This window comes from Sus scrofa, chromosome 14, assembly GCF_054392235.1.
Source record: "Sus scrofa isolate SSC_HxYL_T2T_F1_AM1 chromosome 14, Sscrofa_HxYL_maternal_Yorkshire_Landrace_v2.0, whole genome shotgun sequence".
NCBI classification, from domain to species: Eukaryota; Metazoa; Chordata; class Mammalia; order Artiodactyla; family Suidae; genus Sus; species Sus scrofa.
In genome coordinates this window covers 143,011,681-143,029,614 of record NC_139396.1, presented here as the reverse complement: position 1 = coordinate 143,029,614, position 17,934 = coordinate 143,011,681, and the positions used below count along the sequence as shown (strand labels likewise).

General features: G+C 46.7%; 1 protein-coding gene across 7 annotated transcripts in view; it reads left to right on the top strand.

The window, feature by feature from the left end:
- Positions 1 to 16,117, top strand: part of XPNPEP1 (X-prolyl aminopeptidase 1) — a 50,890-nt gene extending 34,773 nt beyond the window's left edge. For 4 of the 7 annotated variants that reach the window (XM_021073190.2, XM_005671446.4, XM_021073189.2 and 1 more), the window contains 12 exons: positions 541 to 751; positions 2,605 to 2,694; positions 3,303 to 3,353; positions 4,797 to 4,855; positions 4,989 to 5,066; positions 6,900 to 6,971; positions 8,629 to 8,689; positions 10,157 to 10,226; positions 11,055 to 11,228; positions 11,973 to 12,049; positions 13,183 to 13,281; positions 15,565 to 16,117. In XM_021073190.2, the coding sequence (XP_020928849.1) occupies positions 541 to 751; positions 2,605 to 2,694; positions 3,303 to 3,353; positions 4,797 to 4,855; positions 4,989 to 5,066; positions 6,900 to 6,971; positions 8,629 to 8,689; positions 10,157 to 10,226; positions 11,055 to 11,228; positions 11,973 to 12,049; positions 13,183 to 13,281; positions 15,565 to 15,693 (1,171 nt within the window). In that variant the 3' untranslated portion in view covers positions 15,694 to 16,117. The remainder of the gene's footprint in view (positions 1 to 540; positions 752 to 2,604; positions 2,695 to 3,302; positions 3,354 to 4,796; positions 4,856 to 4,988; positions 5,067 to 6,899; positions 6,972 to 8,628; positions 8,690 to 10,156; positions 10,227 to 11,054; positions 11,229 to 11,972; positions 12,050 to 13,182; positions 13,282 to 15,564) is intronic. The other 3 variants (XR_014825758.1, XR_014825759.1, XR_014825757.1) reach the window with 1 other exon arrangement.
- The last annotated feature ends 1,817 nt before the right edge of the window (positions 16,118 to 17,934 follow it).

Sequence of the window (17,934 nt, the reverse complement as noted above, 5' to 3'; positions counted from 1 at the left end):
GCTCCAGAGCTTGGGCTCTTGTCCCGAGGGATGAGCTTCTCAAGGGAACCACTTGGTCAGGCTTGTAAATCATAAAGACTGTTATGATTAGGGTGAAATTATGGGGAAAATTATGATTGCTGTGAAAAATAGGGTGGATAGGGAAGGCTGGAGGCAAGGAGACCAGTTAGGAGGCTGTGGCACCACTCCAGGTGAGCAACGATAGTGGCCTGAACCTGGGCAGTGACTGGGCAAGGCCACAGCGAAAGCTGGAGAGGTTGGGGGTGGTCTAGGCTATAGGCTCAAAGATCTCAATAAAGGAGAGAGGAGGAGCATCAAAGAGGACAGTGCCCAGGCCCTGGCTTGTCACCTGGTGAAGGCGACAACATATACAGGGCAGGGGACACGGTTTGGGGAGCAGGGTTTGGGAAAGGTGGGGAGAAAGGAGAAGCTGCTTGCTTTGGATTGCCAGAAGACAGACCCACTTGTGTGCATCTGCGTTCTTGTCCTCTCACTCCTATGCCCGCCTTTCCTGTCACCTTGCGTCTGGCCCCTCTGCAGGCTCTTCATTGACGGTGACCGCATAGACACCCCCAGTGTTAAGGAACACCTGCTTTTTGACTTGGGCCTGGAAGCCGAATACAGAATCCAGGTGCTTCCCTACAAGTCCATCCTGAGCGAGCTCAAGGTCCTGTGTGCCAGCCTGTCGCCTAGGGAGAAGGTGTGGGTCAGTGACAAGGCCAGCTATGCCGTGAGCGAGGCCATCCCCAAGGTTGGTAGCCCCAGAGGCCCATCTGAACCTTTCATTCCAGCGGCCAGGCCCTTCCCAGGCCTGGCCTCGTGCAATTTGCTTTTGAAACAAAGGTTGCTTGGGCAGAGTTCCAGAACTGGCTGTTGGATCAGAGGTGTCATCTCCCTGGATGAGCCCTTTGGGCTAGAGGGAGGCCCTTAGAACCCACTGAGTCCTGTGTTTTCCAGAATGTGGCATGAGAGATGATTTTAGGTGGGAAACATTCAAACTTAGGTTTATTTATACATATCTATTTTAAAAGCATTTTAACAGATGCAGAGAGCAAACTAGTGATTACCAGTGGGGAGAGGGATGTGGGGAGAGGCAAGATAGGGGTGTCTAAACACTAGAGGCACAAACTACTATGTATAAAATAAATAAGCTACAAAGATATATTGTATAGCACAGGGAATATAATCAGTATCTTCTCATAACTTTAAATGGCATTTAACCTTTAAAAATTGTCAATCACTGGGTTGTACACACCTGAAACTTACATTAAAATATATGTCAACTATATTTCAATTTAAAAATGTGTATGGTAAAAATATAATTAGTCTATAAGACCATATATTATACAGATCATTTGTTAAGACAGAGTTGAGTTTAATAAACGAAGGTAATTGAAAGAGAATCTAAAGAAGGATATTACTCAGGGTCCGGGGGTAGGCGGCTAAGGTAAGACCTGTGCGGGTGGCAGGAGAGTGGCTAAAGTTGGGGAGACGCTAATTGACTTCCCCCATCACACTTTATAGTTCAAGAGACCTGAGGCCCTGGGCAGCTTTGGAAGCTAGGGGTTTGTCAGAGGTCAGATGATAGTGATAACCCTGCCCTCGACTGAGCCCCTGCTGGTGGTGGTAAGCAGCTGACACCTGTTTCCCCACCACCCCCCTCCGCCGCCGCCCCATTTTAACTAGAGCCTGGGGCAGCAGTCCACACCACCTTAGTTGTATTCTTTTTAACTGTCCTACCTTGGGCCTCTGGCTGCCAGGTGGCCTGTGCCAAGGCCAGCAATGTCCTCTCTTCTCCATTAAGCAGTGGGCCATCCTGGGAGGAGTCTAGGCTTGGCCCTCTAGACCTGGCTTGCCCTTGCACCTGGTCACTATCACACTGTGTGACACAGTTACTCAGAGCTTTACTTCCCTGGGGATCCTGCCTGCCTTTGTTTCCTGAGGGGTTAGGTAAGTGAGAGAGAGAAGCAAGGAGAGTGGAGAGGGAAAGCCCTTTGAGAGGCTCTGCGAGTCCAAAGTCAAGGTGGTGAAAAATCCACCCCAACCCCCTTGTAACACAGGCCTGGATTCTAACTTGTTCTCAAATTGGGAAGTCTCTTCCCCAGCCCTTTAAGATCAGATCTTTAGCAGTAGCTGATTCCTGAGTGCAAGAAGGGAAGAAGCAGAGTGCCCCTGTCTCCCCTGGTTGGTCATATGCATCCCAGACAGTGGGAAAAAGCCTCCTTTGTGCAGCCAGAAGGGGTTATTTCAGTCAAGCTTTGATCTGTTAGTGAACTCTGACCATGACCACGGAGGCTCAAAAAGGAGTATCTTGCTGATGGCTGGCTGCCAGCAGTCTCACAGAACTAAGTGGGTGGGGGATGGACGAGAAATACCTTGTTTGATGTACTTTATTTTTTTGAATGAGCTCACTCACCTTTTACCATGCTCAGAGTCACCAACCAAAAGGGACAGGTCTTTGGGCCCCAGGGGACAGCTGGGTAGGTCCTGAGTGGGAGTTCTTCCAGTGATTTAAGTGTGGTGTGCTGGGCCAAGAGGTGATTGCCTTGGTCTTGGGTGAGTGGAGCCATGCTTAGTTTCCCATGCTACTGCCTTTTGCCCTAGGATCATCGCTGCTGTATGCCTTACACCCCCATCTGCATCGCCAAAGCTGTGAAGAATTCTGCCGAATCAGAAGGCATGAGGCGAGCTCATGTGAGTAAGGCAGCCCGTGCTGAAGAGGGGATGTGTGGCGGTCAGAAGGCCCTGCTCCTTTACCTGCTGAGTGGTCTTGAACTTGGCACAAGGTTGGAACCTTTGTGAGCCTTCCAGAGTTAATGAGAGAATGAAATCAACTACTGGATGATCTGGATCTTTACAAAATACATACAACACAAAAGAGATATTGATGATGATAGTGTAGGTGATGGCGATGATGAAAATGATGAAGGTGAAGCCTCTGAAAAGGCCTGGATTTGTGTTTCAAGCAGTGGATCTGGAAGGATGTGGGGCCCAGAGATGGCCTGTCTTTCCTGCTCCAGAAGTACAGGAGTGACCCCCCTGAGGGAGCTGTTGTGTATGCTCTGGGGTGGGCCCCTTCCTGATCGTGCCTGAATTACTCCCTGGCAGAGGAGCCCTTTCCCCTGTAGTAGAAATTGCTGCACACTTGTTCACAGGAAATGCCTGCGTGTACAGCCCTGATTGCTGATGATTTGTGGTCCTGTGGGTGCAGTCCTCTCAGTATCACATTAGGGCTGGGCTCCGAATCTGCCCATCTGATTTTCAGTAGTGACTTTAAAAAAATGTCTCCATTATTTGCACAGATTAAAGATGCCGTTGCCCTCTGTGAACTCTTTAACTGGCTGGAGAAAGAGGTTGGTTCCTAGTCTTTGTTTAACACTTGGATCTAGATTATTCCGGAATTATCTACGTGTGATTTTAACTGTTCACCATGAGGTCTAAGCTCTTGATCTACTTTTAGCACTCTTTCAGTAGTTCTCTGTGGAAATTTGGTGTGTGTGTATTTAGAAATTCTTTAATTGTAGAAAATAGTAACAAGGATGAAGAAGGAAATTCCTTAACAGCACGGATCCTTTCTGGTTAAGGAATTGTCTTACAACTAAGTGGAGTTTCATTATAAGGAAATATGACTTTGTGGATATTCTAGGCAAGTTGTATTGAGAGAAAAAAGATCTTTATACATTTTGAACTTTAATTTGCACCATAAAACTTTTTTTTTTTTTTTGTCCTTTGTCTTTTTATGGCCATACCCACAGCATATGGAGGTTCCCAGGCTAGGGGTCTAATTGAAGCCACAGATACTGGCCTACACCACAGCCACAGGAATGCCATATCTGAGCCTTGTCCGCAACCTACACCACAGCCCACGGCAACAGCAGATTCCCAACCCACTGAGTGAGGTCAGGGATCCAACCTGCAATCTCATCGTTTCTAGTCAGATTTACCTCCACTGTGCCACAACAGGAACTCCCATAAAACTTTTTATATTAAACTGACTCCTTGGTTTCTTTCCCTTTCACTCCTTGTAGTTGACACGAAAGTGATTTTTTTGTTCTCTTATTAAACAATATCATGTTCCCTTTCAATATTATCTAAACAACTCTTTAAAAGTAGCTTAAATTGGAAAAAGAGAATTATCACCCCTATTCCCTCCAGTGTAACAGCTTTTTCCCCTCTGGCTATTGTTCATCTTTGTATATTATTTTTTTCAATATAAATTATTTTTACAGCTCTCACTGTACAGCTACAATTTTGTATTTTGTTTATTTTAGTCATTTAGTATCATAGTGTGAGCATTTTCCATATGCTTTGAGGTCTTAAAAAAATGATCTAAATGGAGACTATGTTTGGTGGTTAGATTGATTTATTTACCCATTTCTCTTATTTTCAAATGTTTAGATTGTTGTTAACTGTTTGCCCTTATCAAAAACCCTGTAATAATATGTTTGCACCTATCTTTTTTACTTATTTAGGATCACTTTCTTATAATGATGTCCTGGGTGGGATACTTTTGAATTTTTAAATTTAGGTGTATAAAGTTTTGGAAAGTTTCAGGATATCATACTGAGGCAAAATGGTTTTGTGAAAAATAAATGGGTAGAAATCCTTCTACTTTAGATTAGAGCCTTTGGAAATCCCCTCCTTGTTAAAGATGAGACATAAACTGTGTCCTGTAGATTGCTGGGAATTGGGACATGGGAATTGAGGAAAAATAAGTTTTTAATGCACGCCCTATAATATGTAAGAGACACATGAATTTATCACACCCCGATGGTTTATAAGCCACTTCCTTGTAGGTGCCCAAAGGCGGCGTGACGGAGATCTCAGCTGCTGACAAAGCTGAGGAATTCCGCAGGTAAGGGTCAGTTTGGGGACCCCACGAACCTGTGCTCACTTCCTTGGCAGGTTAAATGAAGCTGGGAGGGCCCTGTTTCTTGGCACAATAAAAATCTTTAAGCCCCTCTGCTCTGTGTGTCTTTCTGTTCCAGGCAGCAGGCTGACTTTGTGGACCTGAGCTTCCCAACAATTTCCAGTACGGGACCCAACGGCGCCATCATTCACTACGCGTAAGGCATGCGGAGGAGCACGCTGCCTGGCTTTGCTGCTGCTTCTGCACAGGAGCCTGAGCAGGGGAGAGACATTGTTTTACCAGAGGCCCCAGTGCCCACCTCCGTGTGTCTGTTGAGATTGTTCTTATTTGGGAAAGAATGAAATCTTGTTTTCTCTCATTTCCTCTAAAGTCCCAAGCCTCTGCCTTTTGGGAGCCGCCTCTTAGGCTTAGGTGTTTGGCACTGACATTCTCCATGATGCAGTCAATGGGTTGTCTCTCTTTCCTTCTGAGGCTGCACTATCTGTATTCATAATCCCTGGATCTTAATAATTAGAATTTTTAGTGTTTTTCCCTTCTGACAGCGGCAGCCTTCTTGATGCATTAGTCCAAACGTCCTGTGAGCTCCATCACCTCCGCACCAGAAAATCTTATCATTAGCTTGTGGAGCACCTTTTATGGTTAAGGAGATAATCTGTACTCTCTCTTTCCTCAGCCTGTGGGGGTTTTTATCACATGACCTATGAGAGCCCAGGAGCCCACAGAGCCGAGCGTCCCCCCGCTGTGAGGCAGGAGGGGAACTGATGAGTCTAGGACTGCTAGATCTGCCTGTGGACCTGTGGGAAAGGGGACTTGGCGTCCCCTGGGCTGCAGCTCTAGCTTCACCTGGCTCAAATGGTTTTGCCTTCTGTGGGGCATCTTGAGTTCTTCGCTTCCCATCTGTGATGTGCGCAGGGAAGGAACACTTGCTCTGTCTCACTGTGCTATACTTGGGCCCTGCTTTTTAATAATTGCTTTTAGAGTTTTTAGTCTTAGGGCAAATTTTGAAGCTGTTATGTGGGAGACAGTCACATATGGGAATGTACGGTTCTTTCACATGAATGCTTCTGTTCTAATATTAAAATACCAAAAGGAAGTCAGTTTTTGTGTTATATTTAACTCAGGTGATGAATTTCCTGCTTGGATACTATTCCTAGAATTTTGCATGTAATTAACACCTTAAATAATTTCAGACCAGGACAGGAGAATTTTGCTTCTCCTTTGGTGTTTCTTCGTTATGGCTCTTGGAAGCCTGTTGAGAGGCAGGGTGCTGAAGCTGGGCCCACCTTTGGTTCATTTTCAATCATTGGACTTGAGTGCCCACTAGCTCCCTTGCTGCCTAGACATGAAGGAGAAGCTCTCTGAGGCCCCCTGTCTCCTGCAGGGCAGACACTCGGAATGCTCGACTCCCTTTTAACTTTTCTTAGGGCAGCCTAGTGTCTGGGAAAGAGGCACCCGGAAATCAGATCACTTAAAAATACCTCATGTTGATTTGAAAAATTGCTCCAGCGTAAGAGCATCACGATCCATCCCTTTCCCCAGCAAAAACGCCTTTAGTTTTTCTACCAAATTGAGAAGCCAGTGGGGAGGCTCCTGGTGGAGTTAAGACTAAGGGAGGGTAGTGGAGGCTGAGGCAGGGGCCTGGACCCCTACCCAGTAAAAGACAAGTGACTCCAGGCTGTGCTCTCCCCATTTCCCAGCTTGGTCCCATTGCTTCTATTGATTAATATTTTTGTAGCTTTTACAATTTATCTCATGAACACTTGTTCCAGAAACAAATGGAGGTAGACATAACTATGTTATTCTTCCTTCTCCTGAGCTCTTTATCTAGTGGAGAGATAGGTTGACTGGGACTGACTAGTAGAAGGTTAATACTAGTTGAAATAATTAACCTTTTGGGTAACTTAATTTTGATGTAATTTTGGACTTACCTAAGTTGTGAGACTAATACAAAGAACAGTTGTATTCCTTCTTCCTGGATTCAGGAAGTGTTTACATTTGTGGAATAACTAATTTTTGATTACCTTCTTAGGCCAGTCCCTGAGACGAATAGGACCTTGTCGCTGGATGAGGTGTACCTCATTGACTCGGGTGCACAGTACAAGTAAGTGAATCAGGGCTGCCAGAGATCTTGACTCCGCTGAATCAAGGCACTTGAGTGGGTGGACAAGCCAGGCTCCAGCCGGTCATCTCATTCTGTGCTGCCCATTAACAGAATTGTTCTCAAGTCTTGTCCTTTTTTTCACCCCTAGTTGAAATAGCCTGGTTGTAGCTCTGTTCCCACAAAAGACTGTTTGATAGAAATGTTTAGGCCTTGGTTGGAAGCTGTTAAATACTCAATAAATAAAAAAGTAAGCTTTCTGGACCATTGGGAAGTCTTCTGATCCAGCCCACAAACTGTCTGCCAGCTCTCTGGACTTGCAGTGGCTCCAGAGCCATGAAGTGAGGCATGAGAATTTTGAATGAATGCATGAGAAAAAAGGGTTGCCTATGAATTCTGAATCCCCTTCTTCATGCCTCACTGCTTTCGCAGTCATCATCTAGGATAGTTTGTCAGAGAACCCACGATTAGGCTGGGTCTCGATGTGGACCCCAGGAGGAGGAGCTGGCATTGGTGTCGTCTGCCTTAAGAGAGCACGAGCAAGGCCTTTTCACCTGTTCTCCTCAGTCCCTGCAGCTGGGACTTTGGCTGATGGAGAACCTTATTTTTAAATGAGCTCAGCCAAGTATGTGGAAGCTACAACCTAGCCTTGTGGCTCAGAGTATTGGGGTTGCTTGGTTAGTGGTGACATTTTGGTTCACTTCTACATGTTAGCAGGATTCTAGAAGCTATCCTTTCTGTGTCAGGGGGTAGATTTGCATGTTCTAAAAGATGCACTTGAGTGTTTTTAGGGGCCAGTAAATTGCTCTCCATTCCTTTGTCCACCTCCTTCTCATTCATACCCCCGGAGACGGTGTCTTTCATGAAACAGTCCTCACATCGTAGACCAAGAGTGTGTGTGTGCATGCGTGCCAGGGCTGAGTTCACTCCCACTATACGGGCCATCCTGGCATTCACTCTGTTTCATTTTATTTTTTATAATGACTTTATTGAAACATAATTCACAAACCATGCAACTTAAAGTGTGCAATTAATGGTTTTTAGTTTATTCTCAGAGTTGTGCAGTTCTCACCACAATCAATATTAGAATATTTTCATCACCCGTTAAAAGAGACACCATTCCTGTTAGCAGTCACTTCTCATTTCTTCTACTCAGGGAGCCACTAGTTTACCTTCTGTCTGCATGGATTTGCCTGTTTTGGACATTTCATATAATTGGGTTAATAACATGTGGCCTCAATGTCTAGCTTCTGTCACTTAGTCTGATTCTTCTGGATTTTTCCTTATTATAGTGTGTATCAGTACTTCATTCCTTTTTTATTGTTGAGTAATATTTCAGTGTATGTATATACTACATTTTGTTTATTTGTCATTGATGGGCATTCAGATTATTTCATGTTTTGGATATTATGAACAAAAATGCTACTGTGAACATGTTTTCTGTTCCCTTGGGGGTTTACCTAGGAGTGGAATTGCTAGGTCACAGGGTAATTCCATGTTTAACCTTTTAAGGAACTGCCAACTGTTTTCCAGAGTGGCTGCACTATTTTCCGTGTCCACCAGCAGTGCATGAGGGTTCTAACTTCTCCACATCCTCACCTGTCTATTTGAGCAAAAGCTTATTTCGAGTGAAAATTAATTTGTCCTTTCTTTTGGAAAGGGATGGAACAACAGATGTGACTCGTACCATGCATTTTGGAACCCCTACGGCATATGAGAAGGTAAGAGAAAACTCGAGAGGCCCTCTCTACTTTCTCTGACAGTTCTTGCTTGCGAAAAGCGATTGTATAAATAAGTAAAAATTATATGTGGGACAATAAAATAGCTCATTTACTGTGGAGTCAGGCTTATCTGCTTTATGATGTCCATTTAATTAATCATTGGAGAGATTTTAAAAGCTTTCTGTCTGCTGAGGTCAAAGTGGCTCAGATTCAAGTTTAAACAGCTTTGGCCTTCTCTTGAGTCAGGAAATGTCTTTGGGGTTGGGAGTAGAGTTGTGAAATATATGTTTTTTTAACCAACAGTGTCTAGGTTTGATTTTGAAAGCTACCCCCCTTCTATTTTCAAGTTCAGTGTTCCTATTTATAGGTTCAACTCTCTAGGAACCCTCTGAAATAATATACACAGCTCAGTTTGTGGTCTGTCTGGCATGGAAAAGAGGAGACAGCTGTAAGGTAGAGGGGTGTGTACCAGGCGCCTGGAGACTGGGCTTCGTACCCTCTCTGCTGTTTACCCGCTCCATGACCTTGAATGTAGCACTTAGACCATCCATAAAAATAGGGAGAAAACTGCTTGCCTCCAAGGCTGGCTGTGAAGGTTCTGTGAGCCCAGCAGTTTCCTGGATCATAGTCACTGCTTGGCAGATATTGGTTGAATCTCTGAGTGCTCGTTTTTCCGGGAAGCTCCTTGTCTAGGGAGGAGGGCTGTGTGGGTGCCACAGGGCAGGTTTCCTGGTGTTGGTCCCTTGCATTGTTCACTTGTAGGCACCAGCACCTTAGAAGGGTTTGACCTTGGGTCCAGATACCTTTGGTGTGACTTGTCTTATGCTGTAGAAAGAGCCTCAGACGAGACTGAACAGTGTTGGGTTTAGTTCTGACTCTGCACCTTACTGGCAAGCCACTACCCTTCCAAACAGCACTTTTCTTGTCCAGGCAGTAGGGACTAACGTTTGAGTATAGTTGGTGGTGAGGAGCACAGAAGTTGAAGCAGGACTGCCCGGCTCCAAGGCCAGATGGTACCACTTATGAACTCTGCAATATGGCAGGCTGCCTACTTCATCTCTGTAAAGTGAGGACAGGAGTGCCTCCATCAAGAAGTGTGGGATTAAGTGTGCAGGGCTGAGTAGCAATGGCCGGCCAGAGGAGAGGCTCAGTAAGTGTTACCTTACTAGTGTCACCGGTACTTTTTATTACTTTGCCCCAGCCTTCCTGGGGCTCAGATGGCAGAGTAATTCAGAATGTCAGGGAAGGGCTGGTGGGGTCATCTCTTGGACAGTTCTTTTACTAAATCTAAGTTCAAGATTTTCTGGAAAATTGGTCCCGAGGCCAAGTTATTTTTCCCCCGCCAGATTTTTTCCATTTTTCCTCTGATTTTTCTCTGTGGTATTGATACAACGAGGCAAGGTTTTCTGAACTCCCAGGAAAGGACAGGATTTGTTCTGAACATGCCCCCTGGGTTTTCTTTGGCAGGAATGCTTCACATATGTCCTCAAGGGCCACATAGCTGTGAGCGCTGCCGTTTTCCCGACCGGGACCAAAGGTAGGTGGTCCCTTCCTGCATATGGCAGCCTTTTTCTTGTGCAGCCATCAGCCATGTGTAAGTCTGAGTGGAAGAACCGTCCTTCTCTCACCAGCCCCCAGCCTACTTCAGGCCCAGCCAGGGCAAGTGGGGTGCTGCACGGACTGAGCTGAGAGGACCTCCAGGGAGCCAGGCTTAGGACCGGGTGAGGGTCAGCTGTGTCCCCACCTCCTGACCATTGTTGGTGTTGGGTGGCCCGTGTGGGGGCAGCAGGGCATGAAGGTCCCAGGGCCCCCGTGGAAGTTGGCGCAGCCTCTTGTCTGTCCTTCTGTGCTGGGCCAGTGCCTCCTTTCAGGACCTTTGTTGGGATTAATTTTTCTGGGAACCTGACTTCGGATTTACCCCTTTTTGCCTGAAGACTGGTGGGTGGGGCTTGTCCCGGGCATTGGGCCGGCACTCACCTCCCGGGCACATTTCCTCACCTGTCAGGCCTGCCTGCAGTCTGGCTGGAATCTCACCTTTGTAATTCTGAAGCTGTGGGGTCCCGGCACTGGGAAGGGAATGTCCCGGGCACCTAACGCAGCCCTTAGCTGCCACCGCTGACCGTCCCTCACCAGCGTCCTCCAGCTTCACACTGAGCTCGGACTGGTGGGGAGCTGCCCTCCTCAGGAGCTCTGATTGTTAGAAAGTTCTTTGTGTTGCACTGAAACCTGAGTCCTCCAGGGACTTTTACCCACTGGTTTCTGTTTCACCTTCTGGAGCCAAACATAACGAATCTAATCTCTAAAGTGCTTCTCAAGTTGAAAACTACTGTATAAATATCGTCAAGTGGTTCTTTATATCTTCCAGGCCACCTTCTGGACTCCTTTGCCCGCTCTGCTTTGTGGGATTCTGGCCTGGATTATCTGCACGGAACAGGACACGGGGTCGGGTCTTTTCTGAATGTTCACGAGGGTCCTTGTGGCATCAGTTATAAAACATTCTCCGATGAGCCCTTGGAGGCGGGCATGATTGTCACCGATGGTAGGTCTCTCTCACCCAGAGGGTGCGCGTGGATCCTCTGGCTTTTTGAAAGCTCTTTGTTGTTTCTAATATTTGAATTATTATAGAGTAAGTTGAATCTACTTTCCCGTTCCTGTCACTTTTTACTCAAACAACAACAAACAACAACCTTTTATGTTTATAAAAGTGATAAATATTCATTGTAGAAAACATGAAACTATAGAATGGTATGAAGAAGAAAATGAATAAAATAAAACCATTATAACAACAACAACAACAAAAAAAAAAAGAAAATGAAAGTCATTTGTGACCCAGCCACCTGGGGGAAACACGGCTTAATATTTCGATCTATTAGCTTCTGGTTGTTTATATATGTGCGTAGCTTTTTTTAAAATCATTCAGATTATACTGGTCATATGGTCTATATTCTGCATCCATACTTAACAGATATTGCCGTTTCCCATTAAATCTGTGAATGTATTTTAACGCTTGCATCGTTATGTCTTATGGATAGATATGCCCTGTAATTTATTTGGTGGATCCCCTGTTTCAGAAACTTCCGAGCCTTGCTCTCTCTGTACCTCAAGTGCCTGTTAAAAGCCACCTGGGAAGAAGTGTCTCAGGGCTCTTGTCCCTAATTGAGTGGCTCTTCCTGTTTCTCTTCTCCTTGGGACAGGCGCTGTCATCCCAGGAACAAAAGCGTCTCCAAAAAGTGCTTATCTTCATCATGGGCTGCTTCTCACCTGGGGTCTTGGTTTCTTTCAGAGCCAGGGTATTACGAAGATGGGGCTTTTGGAATTCGCATTGAGAATGTTGTCCTGGTGGTTCCTGTGAAGACCAAGGTGAGTAATTATGTAGTTATTTATTTTTAAAATTCCCTCATTCCTTGATGGGGAAGATGAAGACTTTTGTCCTTAGAACAAAGAGTATGCCATTCTGTGGCCAAAATGGAGCTTCCTTCCCCTGATATTGAGGCCTTTCCTGGAATTCATTCTCCTCTTCAAAGTCAGGAAGAAAATCCTTTGTGACCTGGGATCCTGAGCCAGACCTCAGAGAGCCCTAGGCAGACCCCTGCTTGATGTTCCTCAGGCCTCTGTGTTTACTGGAGGCAGCTTCTTGTCATGAAGGCCCCTTTGCTGTGGGGGATGTTTGTGTAAAGCCTCCTTCCAGACACTGAATCTCCAGGGCTAGGGCCTGGAAACTATTTTTAACAAGCGCCCAGGTGATTTTTATCAGGTAAAGCTGGGGAAGCCTGAGTTATCCCCTGGGTCTGGCCCTGCAGAGGAGTGATAAGGCAGGTGTGGTGCCCTCTCCCCATCACATTACTAAGAGACTGCAGCCTTTAGGTGCTAGGCTTTACCTGGAAGGCCTGTTTGCGCCTCTCCATGGCTGATTTTGGAAGTGGAACGGTCGGTGTGAAGTGGTTTCCTTCGCCTGCAGGAAGAGAGAGGCCTCTCCCCTCACTCCCGCAAGCCCTGCTGGGAACAGAGACCTGCCTGCTCTGTGTGCCCCGGCTCTCCCAGGCCACATGCCCTGGACAGACCTGTTAAACATCACTTGATGGGCCTGGCTGGGTTAGGCCAGGCCACATGGAATCTGCTGGGGGACTTAGAGCTTAGCGGAGTCTTGAGAACTAAACCCAGAGCTGTCCCTGCTTCCAGACGCCCCCCACCTGCCTCCTCTGCATCACAGCAGACGGGCTGGATCTATTGCCGGGAAGGAGCCTCCAGTGCTCTCAGCCTGGCTTTTCCCGCTGCCATGGGCTGTGGTTTGCACAGCGGAGCAGCTCATGGAAAGTGGCATCCACTGTGTTTATTGTGGCTTCTGTCTGTTACAGATGGGGACCCGCTAACCACTTCTCGATTCCTAGTCACACTTGGCTCTGAGGGACAGTCCTGTCTGGTGGGAATGACCTCATGGTGGCTCATTGTGGTAAAGAGGAGTAAAAGCTTCTGTTTCCTTCTTTCTCCCACAGTATAACTTTAATAACCGGGGAAGCCTGACCTTTGAACCTCTAACTTTGGTTCCCATACAGACCAAAATGATAGACGTGGATTCCCTTACAGACAAAGAGGTAATGAGGGAGTCTCAGGGGAGGCAGAAGGGTGTGTGTGGGGTGGAGTCTAGGCCACTTGAGTGAAAATCCCATGTCTTCTGAGGACTGTAGGTCCCTTTCCTGTGTTTTTTGGGTCTCTAGGCTGAGATAGGCCTGCTCTCCCTGCCGTTGTGGGGCTGTAGTTTTGTGGGTGGGAATAGTGTACTTAGCTTTCCAGGAGGGCAGGGGCCATAGCTGCCTTGATGCGTGTTTAGCAAATACGGGCCGTGTGTCTTCCCTTCCAGACGGCTGGTGGGACCTGGTGGCTATTGCACGTGCCAGGTTGTTTCCTCACATCGCATGGAACATGAAGGAAATGGGAAGTAAAATCTATCATATGCCTGGTTTTCACCCAGACCGAGAGGTGGTCCCGCTGGGCTGTGAAACCCTTCACTGTTGTGCTCACTTGTCAAGCTCATGGGTCACAGAGTCTCGAAACCCCTTCAGATACTAGTGTGGGTCCCCAGGCTCCTGAGGCCAGGCGAAGTGGCAGAGTCAGGAACCTGGAGGAAGACATGAGGAATCAGACAGTGATCAAGATCGGAGCAGGGACGAGGGCCAAGACAGGGGGCCAGAAACAGCACCACCCCATCCTTCAGATGTGAAGTGGTCAGGCCTGATTCATGGACAGAAGAGTTCCCAAGCCAGGAAGCCAGAAGCCAGAAGCCAGAAGAACACACATTTCATAGCAAGGCAGGTGGACAGAAGTCCGGCAACAAGCAAATGACTAGCGGGAGCCAAAGGCAGGACAAGTGTGGGGGTTACTCTAGGAATAAGATGTTTCTGTTACTGGCCTCACCCCAGGGGCCTTCATGCCTCTTGAGGCAGAAACGTGTCCTCATGGAGCCCCTTGGGCCGCATGCTTGGTGCTAGAGGGAAGTTGGTTCTTCTAGCCAGAAGCACCCTCTTCTGCCTTGTCCAGCTCACAGATGGTGATAGAAGCTCATCTGCTTTCTGTTTCGATTCCTTCCGTACCTGGGCACCTCTCCTTGACCATCGGTGCCCTTGTCAGCCAATCATTCCCGCTCACAGGACCCAAAGAGGCCCTGCTGATGCTGCTTTCTTCAGTGTGTGGATTCAGAAGAGGAAGCGGCCTGTCAGTAGCACAGTGTCAGGTGTGTCTCCTCAGCAGGAAGAGTCTCTCCTGTGGTCCTGGACTCCTCTGAACTTCAGCAGTGGCTTAGGTGACAGGGAGTGAGAGCACAGCAGTGAACCCGGGCGCCACCTGGCTTAAAGCCCTGTGCCCCAAGGAACCGATCTCTTCCAGTGGCCCTTGGGCACAGCTTCCAGGGTGTTAGCAAGGGACTCCACTAGTAAGTCACTTGGCACACTTGGGAAGCCCAAGGCTCTGGTTTCTGCCAAGTAATTCTAGGTCCCGTTGTCTTTGCTGTCCACAGGATGAGTGCCAGTCAGAAGGCATTTCTCCCATGCGACACATTCCACTTTATTCAGGGAAATAGTGCATGAGGAAGATTAAGTAGGAAGGGAGAAAGTTTTGTTAACCTGTGTCTCACAGTCCACCCCATGACAGTGGACAGGGACTGGTGGCCTTTGTCTGGTCCAGTGTTATTGCTGTACCTTACATACCCAAATCACTGAACTGTTCTTTTAGCCAATTCGGTTTTATAGGACAGATAATATCTTCTTGCCTTGGGGTCATTAGCAGGTTTCCACAAATAACAAGTAGAGAACAGTATTTAATATACCAAGCAGAGTATGTTTCTCTCTTTTAGTAAAAGGCTTCTTTTCCCACTCAGTAAATATATATACCACTCAGTAAATCTGGGGCTTCATTCTGTAGTAAGGCATAGTCATATCACACAACAAGATCAAGATTCTGTCCACTGGGCTTTTAAAATACCAGTCAGTGCACTGTATCACCTTCCAAATAGACTATCTTAGAAACTTTACAGTTTTGGGGTTGGGTCTGCATTCCCATCAACTTTTCACCAGGTGGCAGCAGAGGACTTTGGTTGGCTGTGACTGTGGGAACTGCAGGTTGCCAGGGCTTTTGGGGTATTGTTGTGGCCGCTGAGGCTGCCCCCTGCCCCACACACCCCCAGTCACTCCAGAATGTTCTGGGAGCATTCTTACCATAGGCCATGTGGCCTCATCCCATCTGTTTCCAGGGAAGTAGAACACAAGGAAGTCACTTGTCCCTGAGCAGGGAGAAAGGGTTTTCTGCTCCTGTGCCTCAGCACATGGGCCTCGCTGCTCTCCAGGCAGCCTTTACTGAAGTTTCCTCTTTCTTCTCTGTTGCAGTGTGACTGGCTCAACAACTACCATCTGACCTGCAGGGATGTAATCGGGAAGGAACTGCAAAAACAGGGCCGCCAGGAAGCGCTCGAGTGGCTCATCAGAGAGACACAGCCCATCTCCAAACAGCATTAATATCTCCCTGATTTTTTTTAAAAAACGCTCTGGGGAAAGGAAGAAGCCTGGCACACCCCCAACATCTTCCCCCTTTTCTCTCCTTCCTTACCTCCCCTTTTTACTTTTAGACTCTAAGAAGAACTGAAAATCTTCTTATCCTCTTTGATATTTTCTTGCAAACACTTGATCTTTTATGATTTTTTTTTTAAATTGTTGAGAACTAGCAAAGAATAAATTGCTGCCCCAGAGGAGGATTCCCCACAAAGCCCAGTGCTCGGATCAGGGGCGATGCCCTGAGCAGCCGCGGGGGATCCAGTGTTTGGCGATGGCGAAGCAGTGAGCGGTCTGCGACCGCCACGTTCCGGTGCTAGTACATCATTCATGGCCACCTTCCTGTGCACGAGACTGTATTTATCATCAGTGAATAAAATGTCAGAATGGGCTTTGTCTCCACCGTCTCGCTCCTCCCAGCACTGTCTGACTTGTGTGTGAGGCGGGCTCCTTTCCAGGGCATGTTTTCTGGTGCAAGGACCCTTTGAGGAGAGACCCCAGGCCTCCCTGCATACTTTCTGACTTAATTTTAAGCCTCGTTTTGTTTTTTTTTTTCCTCTAGAAAACCTAATATTTTGTGGAATATTTTTACTATCAGTTTTTTTTTCCTGATTTTGAAATATGCCATTGATACACACACACACACACACGCACACAAATCACACTGCAAGTGACAGTCTTCCATGATCTGCCTTAGAGTAGATGTTGTGGATGTCTCATTGTTTCATTACTTGTAAACAGTGGTCTTTGGCAGGTGCCTGCCACTGCCTGTCCTACAGCTCTCTCTGGACTTGCACACATGGGGCGACCTAAAGGGCTGGCAGAGCTAATGCCCCTGAGGCCTCAGACCTTCATGGTCAGGTGGGAGAAAACTGACTCTCCATCCCTTGGCTGGGATGTCTGAGGCGTGGTCTACACTGTCTCCTGGGGTTTCTGATGGGGATTGAGCCTTCCTTGCTCACTGTGTGGACCAGTTCAATAGCACACCTTTTGTCTTCTTCCTTCTCTTCTGTCTTATTTTCCCTTTCTCCCACCAGTGTTTCCTGGAGCCATGTCCCATTAAACCATTTACATGCAGATCCTTGTCTTAGGGTCTTCCTCTTTAGGAACCCAACCTAAGTCATACCCTGCAGATAAAACCACTCTTTGCTAAACATTTTCACCAGTATTCAGTAATATATGGAATGGATAAAGGAATATTTATGCACACAGATGCACATACACACACATCACACACACAGACATTGGGCTATTCTCTATATATGCAATTTCCTTTTTTAACTTGGCAAAATATATCCAAGTTATTTTTCCATATTGGTATGTATAGATCCAGCTATTAATGGGTATAGACAATTCTATTTATGGCTGTGTTCTTTTGAAAGTCAATCTCATTGACTCTGAAACCACATCTTTGATTTGAATGGCAGTGAAGATGAGTAAGCATACTTTAGCCTTTCACCAAAGCATGGTTGGCAAGGGCCATTACGCTTTCCATCTGGGGAGCAGAAAATGAACTATATTTACCATTCAGAACCGGGGTGTTGGCAAAAAAAAAATTTACCGATAGGGTGAGTCTAAACTGACCAAGCACCTAAAAACAGACTTATCAACATTTCTGCCATCCTCCTGCCTTCTTTCCTCCCAAGGATTATTGATTCCAACTTGCTGTGTGGGAGGAAGCATGACTGATGGCGAGTTCTCAGGTTATATTTTTAACAAGACCAGGATGACATGGAAGCAGTGCCTCACAATAACAGAACGTATTCTGACCCACCAAAGATCAATTCTGGAATGCCTTTGGTTCACCTTTGCTCATATTTCTACTATGTCCCATAAGATTGGACTTGGACTTTTCAAATAATAGTGCTTATTAGTCACATTTCTCATCCATCACCTCTAAAAGCAGGAGGCCCTCCCCTTAGGACCCAGACTGTCATCTCCTCTGTGACATCCTGAATCTTCCTCTTTCTCAGGAAATGGGAGCCGTGAATTGCAGCTGATTTTGGAGTTCAAACAGACTGTAAGTCAAGTGTGATGGCAACTCCACTGTTTGTTCACCAGACTGTTAAGCCTGTCACTTCCCAAGGCAGGCTCAGAGCAAAGTTTCATTTAACTGGCTCAAGCCCAAGAAGCAGAGTTTCCTGGTGCTGGGAGCTTCCTGCCTGGACCTGCATGTCTTGGCATGAAGTTCATGAGCCGTAAACTAGG